At 44.9% G+C, this 16,125-nt stretch overlaps 2 protein-coding genes across 2 annotated transcripts in view; both read left to right on the forward strand.

The window, feature by feature from the left end:
* The window catches only part of lamc1 (laminin, gamma 1), a 43,644-nt gene extending 33,072 nt beyond the window's left edge, over positions 1–10,572 (forward strand). The window contains exons 12-28 of the mRNA XM_024268653.2: positions 20–241; positions 321–509; positions 590–835; positions 2,250–2,403; positions 2,575–2,717; positions 3,117–3,295; positions 3,366–3,522; positions 3,617–3,822; positions 3,894–3,973; positions 4,380–4,517; positions 4,678–4,822; positions 4,892–5,041; positions 5,131–5,245; positions 6,537–6,736; positions 6,811–6,969; positions 7,047–7,146; positions 8,366–10,572. Of these exons, the coding sequence (XP_024124421.1) occupies positions 20–241; positions 321–509; positions 590–835; positions 2,250–2,403; positions 2,575–2,717; positions 3,117–3,295; positions 3,366–3,522; positions 3,617–3,822; positions 3,894–3,973; positions 4,380–4,517; positions 4,678–4,822; positions 4,892–5,041; positions 5,131–5,245; positions 6,537–6,736; positions 6,811–6,969; positions 7,047–7,146; positions 8,366–8,622 (2,840 nt within the window). The 3' untranslated portion in view covers positions 8,623–10,572. The remainder of the gene's footprint in view (positions 1–19; positions 242–320; positions 510–589; positions 836–2,249; positions 2,404–2,574; positions 2,718–3,116; positions 3,296–3,365; positions 3,523–3,616; positions 3,823–3,893; positions 3,974–4,379; positions 4,518–4,677; positions 4,823–4,891; positions 5,042–5,130; positions 5,246–6,536; positions 6,737–6,810; positions 6,970–7,046; positions 7,147–8,365) is intronic.
* Positions 10,573–13,650: 3,078 nt separating this feature from the next.
* rasal2 (RAS protein activator like 2) overlaps positions 13,651–16,125 on the forward strand; it is a gene marked incomplete in the record, with an annotated part of 45,845 nt that continues 43,370 nt past the window's right edge. The window contains 1 exon segment of the mRNA XM_036216278.1: positions 13,651–14,191. Coding sequence (XP_036072171.1) covers positions 14,071–14,191 — 121 coding nt within the window.

Consider the following 16,125-nt stretch of genomic DNA (forward strand, 5'->3'; position numbering starts at 1 on the left):
CTAACCAGCCTGTCTGCAGGTTCCGGGTTCCTGGATAATGTGTCCTTAGTGACGGCGAGGCGGGCCCCAGGTGTGCCGGCCCGTTGGGTGGAGCAGTGCACCTGTCCCCAGGGCTACCAGGGTCAGCACTGCCAGCAGTGCACGTTAGGATTCCGGCGTGCTCGCCCGGAGCTTGGTGCCTTTAGCTCCTGCGAACCCTGCAGCTGCAATGGACACAGCGACGCCTGCAACCCCAACACCGGTACTGCTGCTGCTTTGGTTGGCACGTGGCACTTCTTGAGTTTTTGGTGTTCACTCTCAGCACCCGTCTGTCCCTGCAGGAGCGTGCGACTGTCAGCACAACACTGCTGGGCTGAGCTGTGAACGCTGCAAGGACGGTTTCTACGGCGACGCCACCCAGGGAACATCGACCGACTGCCAGCCATGCCCCTGTCCAGCGGGAGCCACCTGTGCCATCGTGCCTTCAACCAGAGAGGTGGTGTGCACCAACTGTCCCCCTGGAACCACAGGTGCTCCCAGCAGCTAGCAGGTGACCTCTCACACTGTCAGCAGAACCAACTATAACCCACTGCAACTCAACCATTTGCAGGCAAACGCTGCGAGCTCTGCGACGACGGACACTTTGGGAACCCGCTGGGTCAGAACGGACCCGTGCGCAGCTGCCACAAATGCGTGTGCAGCGGCAACATCGACCTGAACGCCGTCGGCAACTGCAACCGGGAGACCGGAGAGTGCCTGAAGTGCGTCAATGACACCGAGGGCTACTTCTGCGATCGCTGCAAGGAGGGTTTCTACGGCAACGCCCTCAGTACCGCTCCTGGCAAGAGATGCAAATGTAGGAACCTTCATCCTCTTTCATCATCCATGGACCAGAATTCCAAAAACATCTGTTTTGTTAAATAATTCGCCAAATGATTAGAAAGCAAACAGAAAACTGTCTCTGACCCCACAGTGAGCTTCTTCAGAGCCTTCTAATACCGAGAAAGTAACTCTAACAAGCTGAATTATTACTGAAGATGTTTCACTGCTGAGCACTAAACTAACCAAGTTTGTTAAATAAGGCTTAATAAGTGCTTAACCCTAAAACTCTGTTGTTGTCTTTCAGTTAGAAAGACTGCCTGCTTGCTTATTTTAGGATAATTTTAATCAGCACAACCTCTCCTATGTGACACTGCATTTATTTAGTCATTTTTCCATGTTATATTCACACACTAGACATAAAATCAGAAAATTTTGTCTGGGGAAAAAAGTGATTAATTTCTCTGTGGAAACCCCAAAGATGTTCAACGAGCCATTTTTACAACAGAGCGAAAGTTTTAAGTGTAATTTTATAAAAACAACAAGAAAATGAATTCGTCAACAAACTAATTGGCATGTTTTTGAATAAAAATACAAGAAAAATTCCAGGCAAAATTCACTGACTTCTTTAAGTCACATGTATGATGAGTTCCTGTTAGAGGAACATCACAGACCTCACAGCTCCATGATGAGACCTTTATACAGACGGTGGCTGTTCTTCAGTCTGCCTGTGAAGCTTCAGCTTCCAGGATAAAAAAAAAAGAAAGAATTTCTCTTCTGAGAGCACTGCTGTCCATTTAATATTTTTCATTTTTTTCCTCATTAATTTTTCTTATTGTGTCTGTGGAAATTAATAAAAGAACGTTTTTTCTTTGATGAACCGTTCAATTCAGTTGGATTCAAGGTGTTCTGCTCGGCTCTGATGATGGCAAAAAGAGCTCTAAATGACCACAGCTGTGCAGAAGCGCCTGTTGACTGTTGTGGAAAACACGTGTCAATGCATTTATTAAAATACAAGATCTCTTTTGTTCAAAAAGTACAAATAATTGCTATATTCTCTCTTTAATTTAGTAAAAGGTCAATCACAGAACGTTAAAGTTTATTTTAGACATAGTTTTATCACGCTGATCTCACAGCTGCTTGACAGGACGGTTCCGAATGGTTAATTACTACAAAGAGCTAAACTGATTTTAAACTACTGACTGACTGTTGGGTTTTGCTGTTTTACGTTAGCTCAGTTTGTTAAACTCTTCTCCTAAACCACCTCTCCTGTCCTGAAACAGCTAAACACCAACGAGGAGAATGTTGTCAAATGTTTCAGGCTTCTCATTCAGTCTGAGTGAATTGGAATGCACTAAACAGTCTCTTTCTTATGAGTCTAAAGAAACACAGGCATGATGACAGGAAGGCCACGCTCCCGCTGAACTCTGACGCTCGCTCTTCCCCCTCAGCCTGCTCCTGCTCTCCTCTGGGCACCGTGGACCGACAGACCGGCTGTTCTCAGGTCACCGGTCAGTGCGAGTGTCTCCCCAACGTGGCCGAACGCGACTGCAGCGCCTGCCAGCCCGGACACTTCAACCTTCAGAGCGGCAACGGATGCGAGCGGTCAGTCCCCGCCCATAGCTCCATTGCAGAATTCTCCACCATCTACAGATGGGAGCTCTGACCTTAAAGAGAGTTTCTGTGGGATTTATGTTTGAGGAGGGCCAACTTCAACCCTGAATAGCTGGAGCTCCATTCTCTGATGTCCTCCAATGACTCCCGGTTTGTCCACAGATGCAACTGCAACCCCATTGGCTCCACCAACGGGCAGTGTGACATCACTTCGGGACAGTGCGAGTGCCAGCCCGGCGTCAGCGGGCTTCACTGCGATCGCTGCGAGGTCAACTTCTTTGGCTTCAGCGCGTCTGGATGCAAACGTGAGCCAGTCTTTCTCTGTAACTTCAAATCCTGTTATAGAAACCTCGTCCAACAGCTAAGTGTGATTGGTTCTTCTGATGGAGGACCGTAAACTTTAGCTGTCATGGATCATATCTGATTTCAGTGAAGGAATGTGTGAAAAAAAAAAGTGTACAGTAGACTTTCAATCCTTATCATTGAGGGTTTCTCACTTTGGTGGATCATTAATGGTCAGGTAAACATGTAAATAGGTGATGCATATTAGTTTAGGAAGCCCTCTCTTCAGGTTTCTTAGTCGCTTTAGGACCATCGTCTTCTGTGTGCATTTGTTTGTTTCACCTGCAGTTGTGAATCCTCTAAATTGTAGATAAATTATTTCATTTCCTATTGAAAGTGTGATTTCACTGTTTGTCCTGCAGCCTGTGACTGTGACCCTGAAGGCTCCTCGTCGGGTCAGTGTAAGGATGACGGGCGCTGTGAGTGCCGGCCCGGCTTTGTTGGGGCGCGTTGCGACATGTGCGAGGAGAATTACTTCTACAATCGCTCAGTGCCGGGTTGCCAGCAGTGCCCCTCCTGCTACGGTCTGGTCCGGGACAAGGTGAGGACCACTAGACCTCTCCTCCCCCTCATCTATGGCGACAAACTGATTCTCTGTTCCGGGTTTCCAGGTAAACCAGCAGCGACAGAAGCTGCACGACTTGCAGACTCTGATCGATAACCTGGGCTCGGGGCAGGAAACCGTCAGCGATAAGGCCTTTGAGGATCGTCTGAAGGAGGCAGAAAAGGCCATCGCAGAGCTGTTAGATGAAGCTCAGGCCAGCAAAGGTACCAGAACCCGGCAGGATTTGGAGTTTCAGTGCAACTGTAGGGATTTATCTTTTCTTTTTTTTTTTTTTTCTTTTTTATAACCGTCCTGCAGATTTGGACAGAGGCCTAATGGACCGACTGGACACCCTCAACAACACTCTGACTACCCAGTGGAAACGCCTGCAGGGCATCCGCAACACCGTGGACGACACGGGCGCACAGGCCGACCGCGCCCGCAACCGAGTCCAGGATGCCGAGAGTTTGATCGACAGAGCCCGTCAGGAGCTGGACAAGGCCAAGGACGCCATCAGTAAAGTGGTAAGTGGGCTCAGTGTTGTCATGGGAACCTGCCACGTGGGTGGAGCGATAACCGGTGAGGCCTTTTGCAGGACATCAAGCCCCCCAGCGGTACAGGAGAACCCAACAACATGACCCTGCTGGCTGAGGAAGCCAGACGGCTCGCCGAAAAGTAAGATCACGTTCACAAACGCTGCTGCAGTCTTCTGCAAAATCATTCTGTCATCTCTCCTCGAAACTGCAATTGTGTTAAATAACAAGTTTGTTAGCACGACTGTTGTTATGTTCGCAGTTAGAAGAGAACAAAAGGGAGGATTTTTTTAGAATCAAAGTAGTGGAATGAAACAAAACAAAGACGGAAAAGTTGCTTAAGAATGAGAACATTCCTCAGATAAAACTCAGCTCTGATGCTGCCGTCTTCACAGAACCAAAACATTCAGAACTTTCATGGCGTTCCTTTAGGATTCATCCAAACACAGTTGAACTACGGCAGCAATGAAAGTTCAGGAAGAGGAAGCAATGAAGTCTTGTTTGAAAGGTTTCATGCTCAAAAACTCCATTGTCTCCTTTGTCTGCAGGCACAAAACTGAATCCGAACAGATCGAGAAGATTGCCAAAGACGCCAACGACACGTCGACGAAGGCTTACAACCTGCTGCTGAAGACTCTGGAGGGAGAAAGCTGGACAGGCCAGGAGATCGAGGAGCTGAACAGGAAGTAGGTTTGGTTTCATTGTGCGCCTCTTTGGTCTGTTTTTGTGTGACTTTTCTGTCTTACCTGTTTATTATTAACCTAAGTCTTATTGTTGAGTTTGTGGTAGTTTTGTGTGTTTGTGCTCTCAGAAGCATTTTATCCCTTAAACGCATCTTCTGCTCAGGTATAATGAGGCTAAAGAGCTGGCCAAGAACCTGGAGAAGCAAGCTAACAAGGTGAAGAGCGAGGCCGATGAGGCTGGAAACGAGGCCCTGAAGATCTTTGCCAATCTAACCAGCCTCCCGCCGTTTGACGCTAAGGCTCTGGAGGTGAGGCAGACGCCACATGAAGCAGCAGCCGATCCCAAACGAAACAGAGCTGATGTTTCGTCCTTTTAGGATGAAGCCAACAAGATCAAGAAAGAGGCGACAGACCTGGACAATCTGGTTGACAAGATGGAGAAGGAGTACAATGACATGAGAGACGACCTGAAGTCCAAAGAGCAGGAGGTCCGCAAGCTGTTGGACAAAGGCAAGAGCGAGCAGCAGGTAGGAGACGTGCACACTCTTATCTTCACACGGGAGCTCCAAACTCCCATTGGGCTCTGAACACACCGTTTCCTCCTGCTGTTGGACAGACCGCAGACCAGCTGCTAGCCCGGGCTGATGCTGCCAAAGCTCTGGCTGAGGAGGCTGCCCAGAAGGGCAAGGCTACTTTTGCTGAAGCAAAGAACATCCTGGAGGACCTCAGAGGTACCTGAATGCAACACGCCCCAGTCTTCATCCACAGATCTGACCATGACCAATGAGCAAGCATTCACTTTTCTGATATTACACAAAAACACAACCAAAGCAGCTGCTTCCAAATAGAAAGTTGTTTTTGACATGAAGGGCCACAAATTTTGTACATGGAACATTTAGGGGTTTGAAAGTCAGACCACTGGTTAACCAATTAATGTTTTTACACGATTAACCCTAAAATACTGACACAGATAAACGACTCCTTAAATATGATCAAAATATTAAAAGACGAAATGTAAAAATCAAACAAAAAAAAGACCGCGGCACCCTGGTATTCCCTGGTATTCCCTGTGGATGCAGAGGGACTGTGTGTTTATGTCAATGTTTACAGAAAAGAGTACATCCTAGGTTAATAAAAAATGTAAATTTAAGTTCATGTCAAAGTTCAAATTAAATTTATTATCCAAGTTTGTATTTGAAATTCTGTAAAAGTTTGCATTCTAGTTTGCATCCAAATCTTCATCTAAGTCATGTGAAACTACGATTGCGTCATGTAAAGTTTACATATGTTCATATGGGAGTTTTTCTCATGATCGTCACTTTGTTTATATCGTCTCTGTTTAGTCTCCGTCCACCGGAGAAGTTTGTGCTGTCACCCTCGTGTTGATTAGTTCATTCCAAACTTTGGCGACACCTTGTCCTTCCCCACTAAATCCTTGGAATATGCATGTTCTGTGTCATAAATTATGTTTTTGTTCCTCCAAAATGAAGCTTTTGTGATCCATGGCGGAAATGGGCAATGTTTTATCTGGGGTGTTGATGTGCATTATCACATAAATATAAGGATATATATACAAAATAACATTTTATATGTTTTTATTTTGAAAGTACAAAAGAAGTTTACATTTTGAAAACTGCTCCTGTTTCTGGCTTTTTGTTGCGAAATTGACAAGTTAACAGACTGGAAAAAGAATTCCCATGTATGTTTTAGAGGGACGGACGTCAGATGACAGAGGCAATGTAAACAATTAGATTGATTAATGACTGTATTTTTTTTGTTTGTTTTTTTTACAATGTAATGCAATGGAGGCGTGCTGCAGACAGACCAGTGGTTATGCTCTCCTTAGGCTGTGACATCAGATGAAAACTGACAAAAGGAAGTGCTGATAATCAGTGGAAGCCTGTAGCTGCTTTTTTCTGTTCTAACTTGTTTATGTGGTTCTAGCTTTTAAACATTTACTGATCCTCTCAGTTAAACACAAAGCTTCACGTAAAACCTCTTAAAGCAACAAATGTACTGCAGACTTTGACAGGAGAGTCAACGACAACAAGACGGCAGCTGAAGAAGCTTTGAAGAAGATCCCTGCTATCAATGCCACCATCATTTCTGCTAATGAGAAGACCAGAGACGCAAAGGCGGCCCTCGGCAATGCCACCGAAAACGCCCGAGAAGCAAAGAGAAAGGCGGAGGAGGCCGAAAAAATCGCCAGCAACGTACAGAAGGTATACATGTCTTAACACTCTGGTCTCCATCTTCTTCAACTTCAAGGCTTTAAAATTATAATGGCTCCATGCAGGGATCAGCCCAGACCAAGGAGGACGCAGAGAAGGCCTTAGAGGACACCAACAACCTGGAAAATGACGTCAACAACATGATGGATCAGCTGAGCGCCGCAGAGAAGGAGCTGGCGAAGAAGAAGGCCGAGGCCGACAATGACATGATGATGGCCTCCATGGTAGCAGCAGTTCCTCAGCCAGAGTGTGGAACTCTGTAGCCAAACACATCTCAAGTCCCTCCTCTTCTGTTCCACAGGCATCAGACAATGCCAAGGAGGCAGAGGACAACGCCCGGAAGGCCAAAAACATGGTGAAAAAGGTGTTGAAGGTCATCACTGACCTGATGGACCAGCTGGGTAAGATGGCTCCATGAGGGTTTACTACTTGTTAACAACCAGAGAAACTGCTTTTACTAATATGAGTCTAATGGTAGAGGCTGCATAATTCTTCTACTCATTCGCAATTAAAAATCTTTAACTGTTGAAAAAAAACTAAACAATGATAAACGGGGCTACAGATGCTACAATAATAGCAAACGCTGTGTGGAAAAAGCTTAAAATAGCTGAATTCCATACTATCAACAGCATCTGATGGTACGAACACATTGGCAACATAAGCGGCCGTTTCCAATGAAAAGTCTATGCAAAGGCACGTTTAGGGCTTCAAAACCGTTTTCTGGTCTATGTGCAAAAAAATCTGGCCATTGAACACAAGGTGCCAGCTAAACCAGTCAAACTTTGACCAAAAACTCGCCAAACTCAGAGCATTGCTGGTTTCACTGGTGAACCCAGACACAGCGAACTACCCTGTGTGTGTTTGTTTTCCTAATAACGATAAAACAAAGCCACTCTCCCGACAAAGGGCACACGAGTCAAAGTCGAGGCCCGGGGGCCGGGTCCGGCCCTCAGGGTAATTATACCCGGCCCCCCACGTTGTTTTATTTTACTGTTGTTAATGGCGCAATTTGATCTAACTTGTATAATTCTGACAAAATATATTTTTATGGAGAGTAAAATATTAAAAGTTAATTAAGATTTCTTTTATTTTTTTTCTGGAATAATAGTCCTGCCTGTTTTTATCCATAGTAATGTTAAAAAGTTACGTTTCTAAAGTTTTAAAAATTTCGTTTTTGTGTTTTCAATAAATGTTTATCCTTTTCGGCCCGCAACCTAAGGCGTGTTTAAGATTTTTGGCCCTGTGCGATTGAGTTTCACAGCCCTGCGCTAGGGAAAAAAATGATTCAGTGATATATCGCAATATTTTCTTTACCGATACTTGTTGTATCGCCACCGCTAGTATCCGCCATTGCAACGACACTGGCAATGAATCGAACGGTTTCCATTTCCAATTTGCAAGATTGGCCCCGATTTGACATTACACACTAAGCCTCTTTCAACTGTAGGTTGTTAACACGGGCTATTATATAGTAGAAAAAGAAGAAGAAGCCCCTCCCTGCTTGTCCAGTGTGAACACCATGGGCTGAAAACACAAATGCTCTATGTGTGTGTGTGTATCTTTAGTCGCTGAAATGAAATTTTTGACTGGACTGGATTGTAAGAGTGTTTTTCTCCCCAGGCAACATCGATAAGGTGGACCTGAGCAAACTGAACGACATTGAGGAGTCTCTGAAGAAGGCCAAAGAGAAGATGCGTGACAGCAAGCTGGACGAGAAGCTAAAGGAGCTGAACGCTGTGGCCAGCTCGCAGAATAACATGATCGACAGCTACGACCAACAGATACGGGAGATCCGCGCCGACATCGACAACCTCATCGACATCAAGAAGACGTTACCTGAAGGCTGCTTCAACACTCCGTCCCTGGAGAGGCCTTAGCCCCGCCCTCTTCTTCTAGACACGCCCCCTCCCCTCACTCACGTCTAACACTCCGGCGAACATGCCGACTTTTACCAAAACTACTTTTAAAAACATTTTATCGTCGATTCTCGCCTCTGCCGACGTTACCAGGAGGGGCGTGGTTTCACTACAAGGACGTCGAACCGTGCAGAGGCACAGAACCAGAACCACCAACCCGAAGTGACTGCAGCTTCTCACAGGAGGTCTGGCCGCACCGCGGCTCCACACCACTCCACTCCGCTTCTGTCTCCTCACCCGCCTGTCAGATTACGTGAAGGAACAGTCATCCGGGCTCTCTGCGTCTACAGTATTCTCCCCTCCAGCAGGGGGCAGTAAAGCCATGAGAACTCAACCTGCTCTGTACAAAGCTGCCCAAAAACACTAAGACCAGATCCACATGGTCCTGCTGCTGCCTGTCATCTGGAAACTAGAAGGAAAGAACCGCTCCAGCGCGGCCTCTTCTTCAGCGAGCGTGTGAGATGAAGAACAGCTGCGTCTTTGCAGTGGAGGTCCTCGTTCCTCAGAAACTGTCCTGACCTCCTGTTGGACTTGTGGAAACCTTCTTCTCTCTATCTGTCTGGCATCGCAGCTCAGCTGTGGTGCGCTCATGGTTCTGTCGGAGCTGCAGCTGTCCCAGCTCAGAGATGTTCCTCACCCCGTTGCTTAAGGACATAAAGATGGACACATCATGTTCAGATATGCGGGAGCCTGTCATCTGAAAGCTTCATTTTACGTCTCTGCTGCCCCATCCTGGACTTTTCGATCTTGCTCGTTTCCCAGAGGTTTCTGCTGACTCGCTGCTTATAATCCGGATCAGGTGTGTTCAGCCAATCAAAACCTAGAAGCACATGATCCAGGTCATCTGAATCATCTGGGAAAGAAGCAGGGTGGTAGATGTGGAGGAGCGGGCAGCCCACTTCCAAGTTTCATTTACTTCTTTGCATCCTGCCCCGTCCATAGCGCCCTCTGCTGGTAGAAATGTTCCAGGTATTGAATGCAAGCTCACTCAATTCACAGTTTTTATTGCAGTTTCAACCTGAGGAAGCGCAAGAATCTGTGTCCTCCAACAGCACTTCTGCTTAGCTCTCTTAATGTAAAAAGAAAACTTATCTTTTGGTAAAAATCTTTTTGTGTCACCAAATTTAAGAGTGACCTGCAGAAACATGTGGTATAATTGCAGACTCTCCAGAAGGTCGAGATCTGCTCTTAACCTCCAACAAAGGAAGTACCGCCCCCTCTGGCCACAGCCAAAACAAATTCTGTCTGCATTCTGTGTTTTCTTTTATTTTCCTTTTGGTTTTACGTCTTCACAAGCGACAATCCCGTCATGTCAGGAAACGGCTGCAGCTTTTCGTGGATTCCTCCTTACGCCTGATGTGTGTGTTGTGAGTAAAAATGTATATTTTACAAACTGTGTCCTGTGGGTCCTTCCCCCTCCCACTTACAGGCGCCTCTGTGGGCGTGGCCTCACCGGCGCCTGCTCGCTCCGCCCTCAGCGCTCGTGTTGTGCGTGCACAAATCCAACACTATGCAATTTTGTAGAAGTGGCAGCGAGAACTCTCTGATACACTGGTGCTAAAGATGATTTCAAATGTTTGTGTGAATGTTTTTTATTCCGACGTGCAGCGAGGAACCCTGTAAAGAACCAGCAGATCTATAATGTCTGCGGGATCCTTTTCCTCTATAAGCTTTTGGTGTTGTTGTGATTATTGTGGGTCCGGTTCTGACCCGGGGCGGGTCAGTGGGTCCGGTCCAGCAGCCATCACTTGGATGTAAAAACAGTATTTTAAGTTATAATGATTCGGTTCTGTGTGGTCCTGCTGCTGATCTGGTCGTGTTTCCAGCTCTGTGAGGACCAGGCTGACCCCCCCCACACACCCACCTGTACGTAACATTTCAATAATAAAAACTACTACAGGAGCCCCCCTGGCCCCCGAGTCTGTTTCTTCAATGGAGATTGAGAAGAACATCTCGAGTTCATTCACAGGCTTCCTTCCTTGCTTCCTTCTATTTACAATCTCTCCCAGTAACTTACAGCCCCTCATACCCTCAACCTCATCTGCCCAACAATAATACTGGAGCAATCCATCATAAAAGTCTTGATCCAGATTCCAGCTCAGATGAGGAAAACAAAGACGTACATGGATTTATTTGTCTGCGAGTGGATGCATCAGAATGGAGCAGAGACCTTGTGGCTCGCTGCTGCAGCACATATTAGACCATAGAAGTAGATACTTGCTATACTGTTCCTTGATCCTACCACATTTGAAGTTATGGCATTGACATTTGGGGCAGTAGCTATAAAACACTATTGCATCCTTTATTTTTAATTCAGGAACGGCCAATTAGAATAATTAATGGAGCCAGATACCATGATCATACAAATAATGTATTCTTTCAGTCTAACTTTTGAAATTGAGTTGGTTAAACTACATACAGCACAATTCATATTCAGAGCTAATAGATATTCCCTACCTAATACTATTCAAAATCTCTTCTCTGAAAATAAACGCGTGCAAATAAAGAGGATGTACATAATTTAAAGTACAATTTGCGGGAACCAGTAGAAAATATTTCTGTTTGGCATCAAACTTCAGCATGTGTTAAGGGAGGAGCTTAAACAATGATTTAATATCCATTTTTTTAAAAACATACAAGGAAATGTTTTTGTTCCACTATAGAGGTGAAGGTGAATTATATGTTAGGTTATTGATATGCTTATGGTAATAACTGACATATATTTGATAAAGTTATTATCAGGTCTTATATTTAGATGAATGACAATAAAACAAGCATGTATCATTGAAAAATTATGCAGATTATTGGGGGAAGGGATTAAATAAGTTTGCTTCTTCCCTTCCAGTTTCAAGCATTGAATGTTTAGTTTATATAATGAAAAATAAGGATGTCAAAGAGGTACAAGGATGTAGACTCTGAATTGGATTGTGACTTATTTTTGGTTATTTATATATGTGATTATCTCATGAGGAATTAAGATAAAGCTTAAAGTGAACCACAATGAGGGATGTGTTTTGTGTGCACCAAACATGGGATTTTTTCATACTGCACATTCCAAATAATTGGAATGTTTTGTATCACCACAAATTTAATTACATCTTTTATGTATCATTTCATGGACCGTGTATTGACAAGAATGTTAAATAATATAAGAGGGAAAGTCACACACCCCTTGATTTAGGTAAAGATGATTCAAATCAGTCTTTTTTGTTTAGCTGTAGGGCAGTACTCCTTTCTTCCTGCAGGGTGCGCTCTTTTAACACGACTGATGATGGAGAAAGCTGCCAAACTGACAGGACAAAGCATGTGTTGCACAGGAACATAGAATATCCTCCAGGAAGGAGGACTGGAACATGTTCCCATCATTTCAGGCATTCATCAATCACAGAAATATTAATAAATTATCTGCTCTCCTCATCACCACATATTTGTCTGCAGGTGTTCTAGTATCTGGTGTAAGCAGCAGAACTTCTTTTTCAAAAAGAGGAAAGGATGTTCTCAGCTCTGCCACATAAATGCAGATTTAAAAACTCACCGTTTCAGCTGATCGTCTCTGCCTGCATGTTTCAGCAGCAGACTGATATAACAGCCGACGGAAAGCACCAACCATGTCCTGTGTTATCTCCAAAACATCTGCTGTATCTTAATGATCACATGGACCCAGTTCAGACATGCACAGGAACTTCCCACGTGCATGCCACGCTTTCACAAAGACCTCTGTCACGGCTCTTTCCTCTGAGTGTGATGAAGAGGGATCAAGATGCAAACTCAGACAAACCTCTGATAAGACCTGATCCATGAACTCGTGTTTCTGCAGATTCCTGACAGTAAGGGGTGTAAGCCTCAGACCCTACCAGTGGCTTCAGAGAAACACTGCAGGACCAGGAGACCTGTTCCTTCTTCATGATAGTTCCATATCTTTTTTTATTTAATTACACAAGCACCACCATTCTACTAAGCCCCACACATGACATTCATAATAAATAAAGACATGAGTTAAATTGTTCACTCAAATTAATAACTCGTGGCCATGATTTTTTCTTTTGTGTGCACAAAATAGGATTAGTATTTTGTGGGGAACATTTTATTAGTATTTTGTTGGCACAAGTTAGCATTCCGTAGGCACAAGTTGACATTTTATACCCACAAATTTAAATTTTATACATAATAGTCTGCATTTTTTTGGTGCACAAATTAACATGTTTTGCGCACAAATTCGAATTTTGTGTGTGCACGTTTGAATTTTTTGAGTAGAAATTAGGATTTTTTTTGCCCACAAATTTGAATTTTGTCTACAAATTAGCATTTTTGAAAACAAATTAGCTTTTTGTGCACTAATGAGCCTTTTGTGCAGACACATTTGAATTGTATGCATACAAATTAGCATTTTTAGTGCTCGAATTATCATTTTTCACCCACAAATTGGAATTTTGTCCTTAAATTAGCATTTTTGGAGCACAAATCAGCATTTTGTGTGCTTAAATGAGTATTTTGTGCTCACAATTTTGTATTTTGTAGCCACAAACTATAGTATGAGTTGATTGCACTAAAATACTAATTTGCGTGCACAAAATGCTAATCCGAGCACTAAAAATGCTAATTTGTATGCAATGCAAATGTGATGCTAGTTTTGGCTTTGAAAATACTAGAATTTGGGCTCAAATTATTTATTTGTGGGAAGAAGTGTTTTTCTTTTTTATATCATGTCCGTACCACTATACTACTGATTTATGTCTGTTTACAGTGACATCACGTAACACTCGCGTGCAGTCGCACTGTAACAGATGCTTTGTGTTTTTGCTCGTAATTACATGATAGAAGATGGAATCTTTTTTGCAAAACTGTTGTTAAAGCGATGTAATATGTTTTCGTTTTCCCTCAAAGGTTTCTGGTTTTTCCTTGTTTTATTGGCATCGTTTCCTGATAAACAGACAAACTTCCCCGCGCGCTCTCGCCGCGGGGCATGAGCGCGCGGCAGAGCGGCAAAGCGGTGACCGCAGTAGCGGCAGAGCGGCAGTCCGCCGAGGAGCCTTCAGCCGCCGCGTGCCTCCTCCGCTCACACTTCCAGCGGCTCCCAGCTGCTTCCGCGGCGGCTTTTCGGTGGATGTTTGAGGGGGGCAGAACAAAGGAGCCGCCGCTTGTCTCAGACTCTGGTGTAGAGGAAGTTTGGCACGTTTCCGGTAACCCGGGAGAGCGGGACAATGAGGCGGAGCCCGCCGGTCTGCCGGACAGCCGCCGGCTGCTGCCGCCGCGGCTAACGGCTAGCAGAGACCAGTGGGGCGGTCGGAGAGACCAAAGTGTCCCATGACGGATCATCCGGACACTTTCCGCCCCCCCGCCGAACTCTTAAACTTTACTTTCCCGGATTATTGAACTCTGCTGGGGGGCTTCTCCCAGTTTTTCCCGGACATGGACTCGGAGGCGGCCGACGTGGAGTCTCTGCGCGGCGGACTGAGCCTCGTGGACCCGTTGCTGGACCGGATCCTGGGGGACGCTGCGACACAACTTCAAGGGTGGCTCCGAGTTTACGGTAAGCCTTAGTGGACCGGGGGACCGGGGGGCACCGGGATGGTGAAAAGTTTTCTTCGAGAGTGGAAAAGTATCAGATTCGTCAGATAAGTTCGGTCCAGTTCTGATGTGGACTCTGAAGAACTTCTGCTTCAAACTGAACTTTTTATGTGTCTCAGAACTTCAGAAAAATTATTATTGGCCAAATTGTATTGATATTTCACCGGTTTCACGGAACTGTAGAGATTTAGGTTAAAATTTAAGTGATGATGCTGTGGTCGTGGTGCGTTCAGGGCACACAGGTGAAACCAAACTCGCCTCTTCAAGAAACCTAAAAAAGTCACGTTCTATTCCAAACCCTTCAGAAGCGGTTCTCCTCTTGGTCCCAGCAGGATCAGTACCGGCGTGTGGAACCACATTCTCTGTATTGGACTCCTCCTGAGGGAGCAGTGAGCTGCTGTCCCATTTAGTGGTTTAGCCCCCCCCAATCCAGCCACTGATAGTGAAAGTTTCTAGTTTGTGGTTTGACCTGATTGCGGCTTCAAACCCACGATCTCCCTGTCCCAGGACAGACACTTCACCGCCGAGTACACCCACAACCCAGCAAGTCAGAGTAACTACTCTGCCCCTGACCCAGTAGGACTTGGGTCACATCATTGACTGAATATAGAACTGGATAAAGCAAGTGCGATATCACCCTTACGTCCTGCTCCAAGTGATATGAAGTTAATTCAGTCACCATTTTTTAGAGATACGGAGATTGACATGTTGGAGCCACTCAACTGTGATTGGTTTGAGTCATCTGAGTCAGCGTTTCTATGGAAACCACTGTCGCCAATCAGGACTAAGCTTGTTGAAAGTCCACACCCCTTCCAAATGCTTGGGAGAATCTGTCAATCAAACGTTCAACGTGGGGGGCAATGAACACCACATGCTTTACTGAGGAATCTGATTGGTCCGTTTATAACTTCAATAACTCGTGATTGAAATAGTAATAACTGTTTATTTCCAATAAAATGGGATTTTGGCTTCTTGGAACCGGCTGCACTTCCTGTTTCAAACTCGAGGGGGTAGGGGTCACTCAGTCCAGTTCTCATGTACAGTCTATCTGTGTGAGAACTGGACTAAGACTCCGCCCCCCTTGGATCTGAATTGATTTGATGTTGTTGGAGCCAGAAGCAAGTGTGACCACTGACTGTGAGTACAGTCAGTGGTCACATCCCTCCATCCCAACACTGCTGCATTTAGGGAATGTGGGAAACGGCAGGTGTTCATTTCGGTTCCTCTTTGGGTCTTGGTCTCCAGGTCTGGTGTGAGGAAGTTATAGTTTCATTGTGTCCATTGAATGTATAATCACGGTGATTATATTATTATGTGATAATATTGTCATAGTAATAGTACTATTATCCAGCTGTTGTTGTTTGCCAGCTTATATTATTAGCCAGCTCAATGGCCTTGCGGTAGAATGTTCGCCCTGAGACTGAAAGGTCATGAGTTCATATCCAGGCCGAGTCATACCAAAGACTCTAAAAATGGAACCCAGTGCCTCCATGCTTGACACTCAGTATTAAGGGTTTGGATGGCTGTGTCTGCAGTTCACCACTCCCCCAGGGGATGGGCCAAATGTGGAGGACAAATTTCACACATCCAGGTGCTTGATGAGTAACTAATAGGGCTTTATCATCACTGTGACTGTGATAATAATATATGTCTATGATTGTGTATCAACCCATTTGTTAAACACATTCTTTTCTTACTTTTCTCTTCATAATTTCAAAGTTTTATCATTAAAATGTATCTTCTTGATAAACAGTAAACGAAGATGAGTCATAGATCCAAATACACAAGTACCAGCTTTTTGGTAATCCTAGTATTAGCCTTTGTTGGCCTGTTCAGAGTTGTAACTAGTCAAACTGCAGCCCTGAATGGCCTTTTCATTTTGTGCTGCAGAGCTGG

Source organism: Oryzias melastigma, linkage group LG17 (assembly GCF_002922805.2).
Source record: "Oryzias melastigma strain HK-1 linkage group LG17, ASM292280v2, whole genome shotgun sequence".
In the NCBI taxonomy this organism is placed as follows: Eukaryota; Metazoa; Chordata; class Actinopteri; order Beloniformes; family Adrianichthyidae; genus Oryzias; species Oryzias melastigma.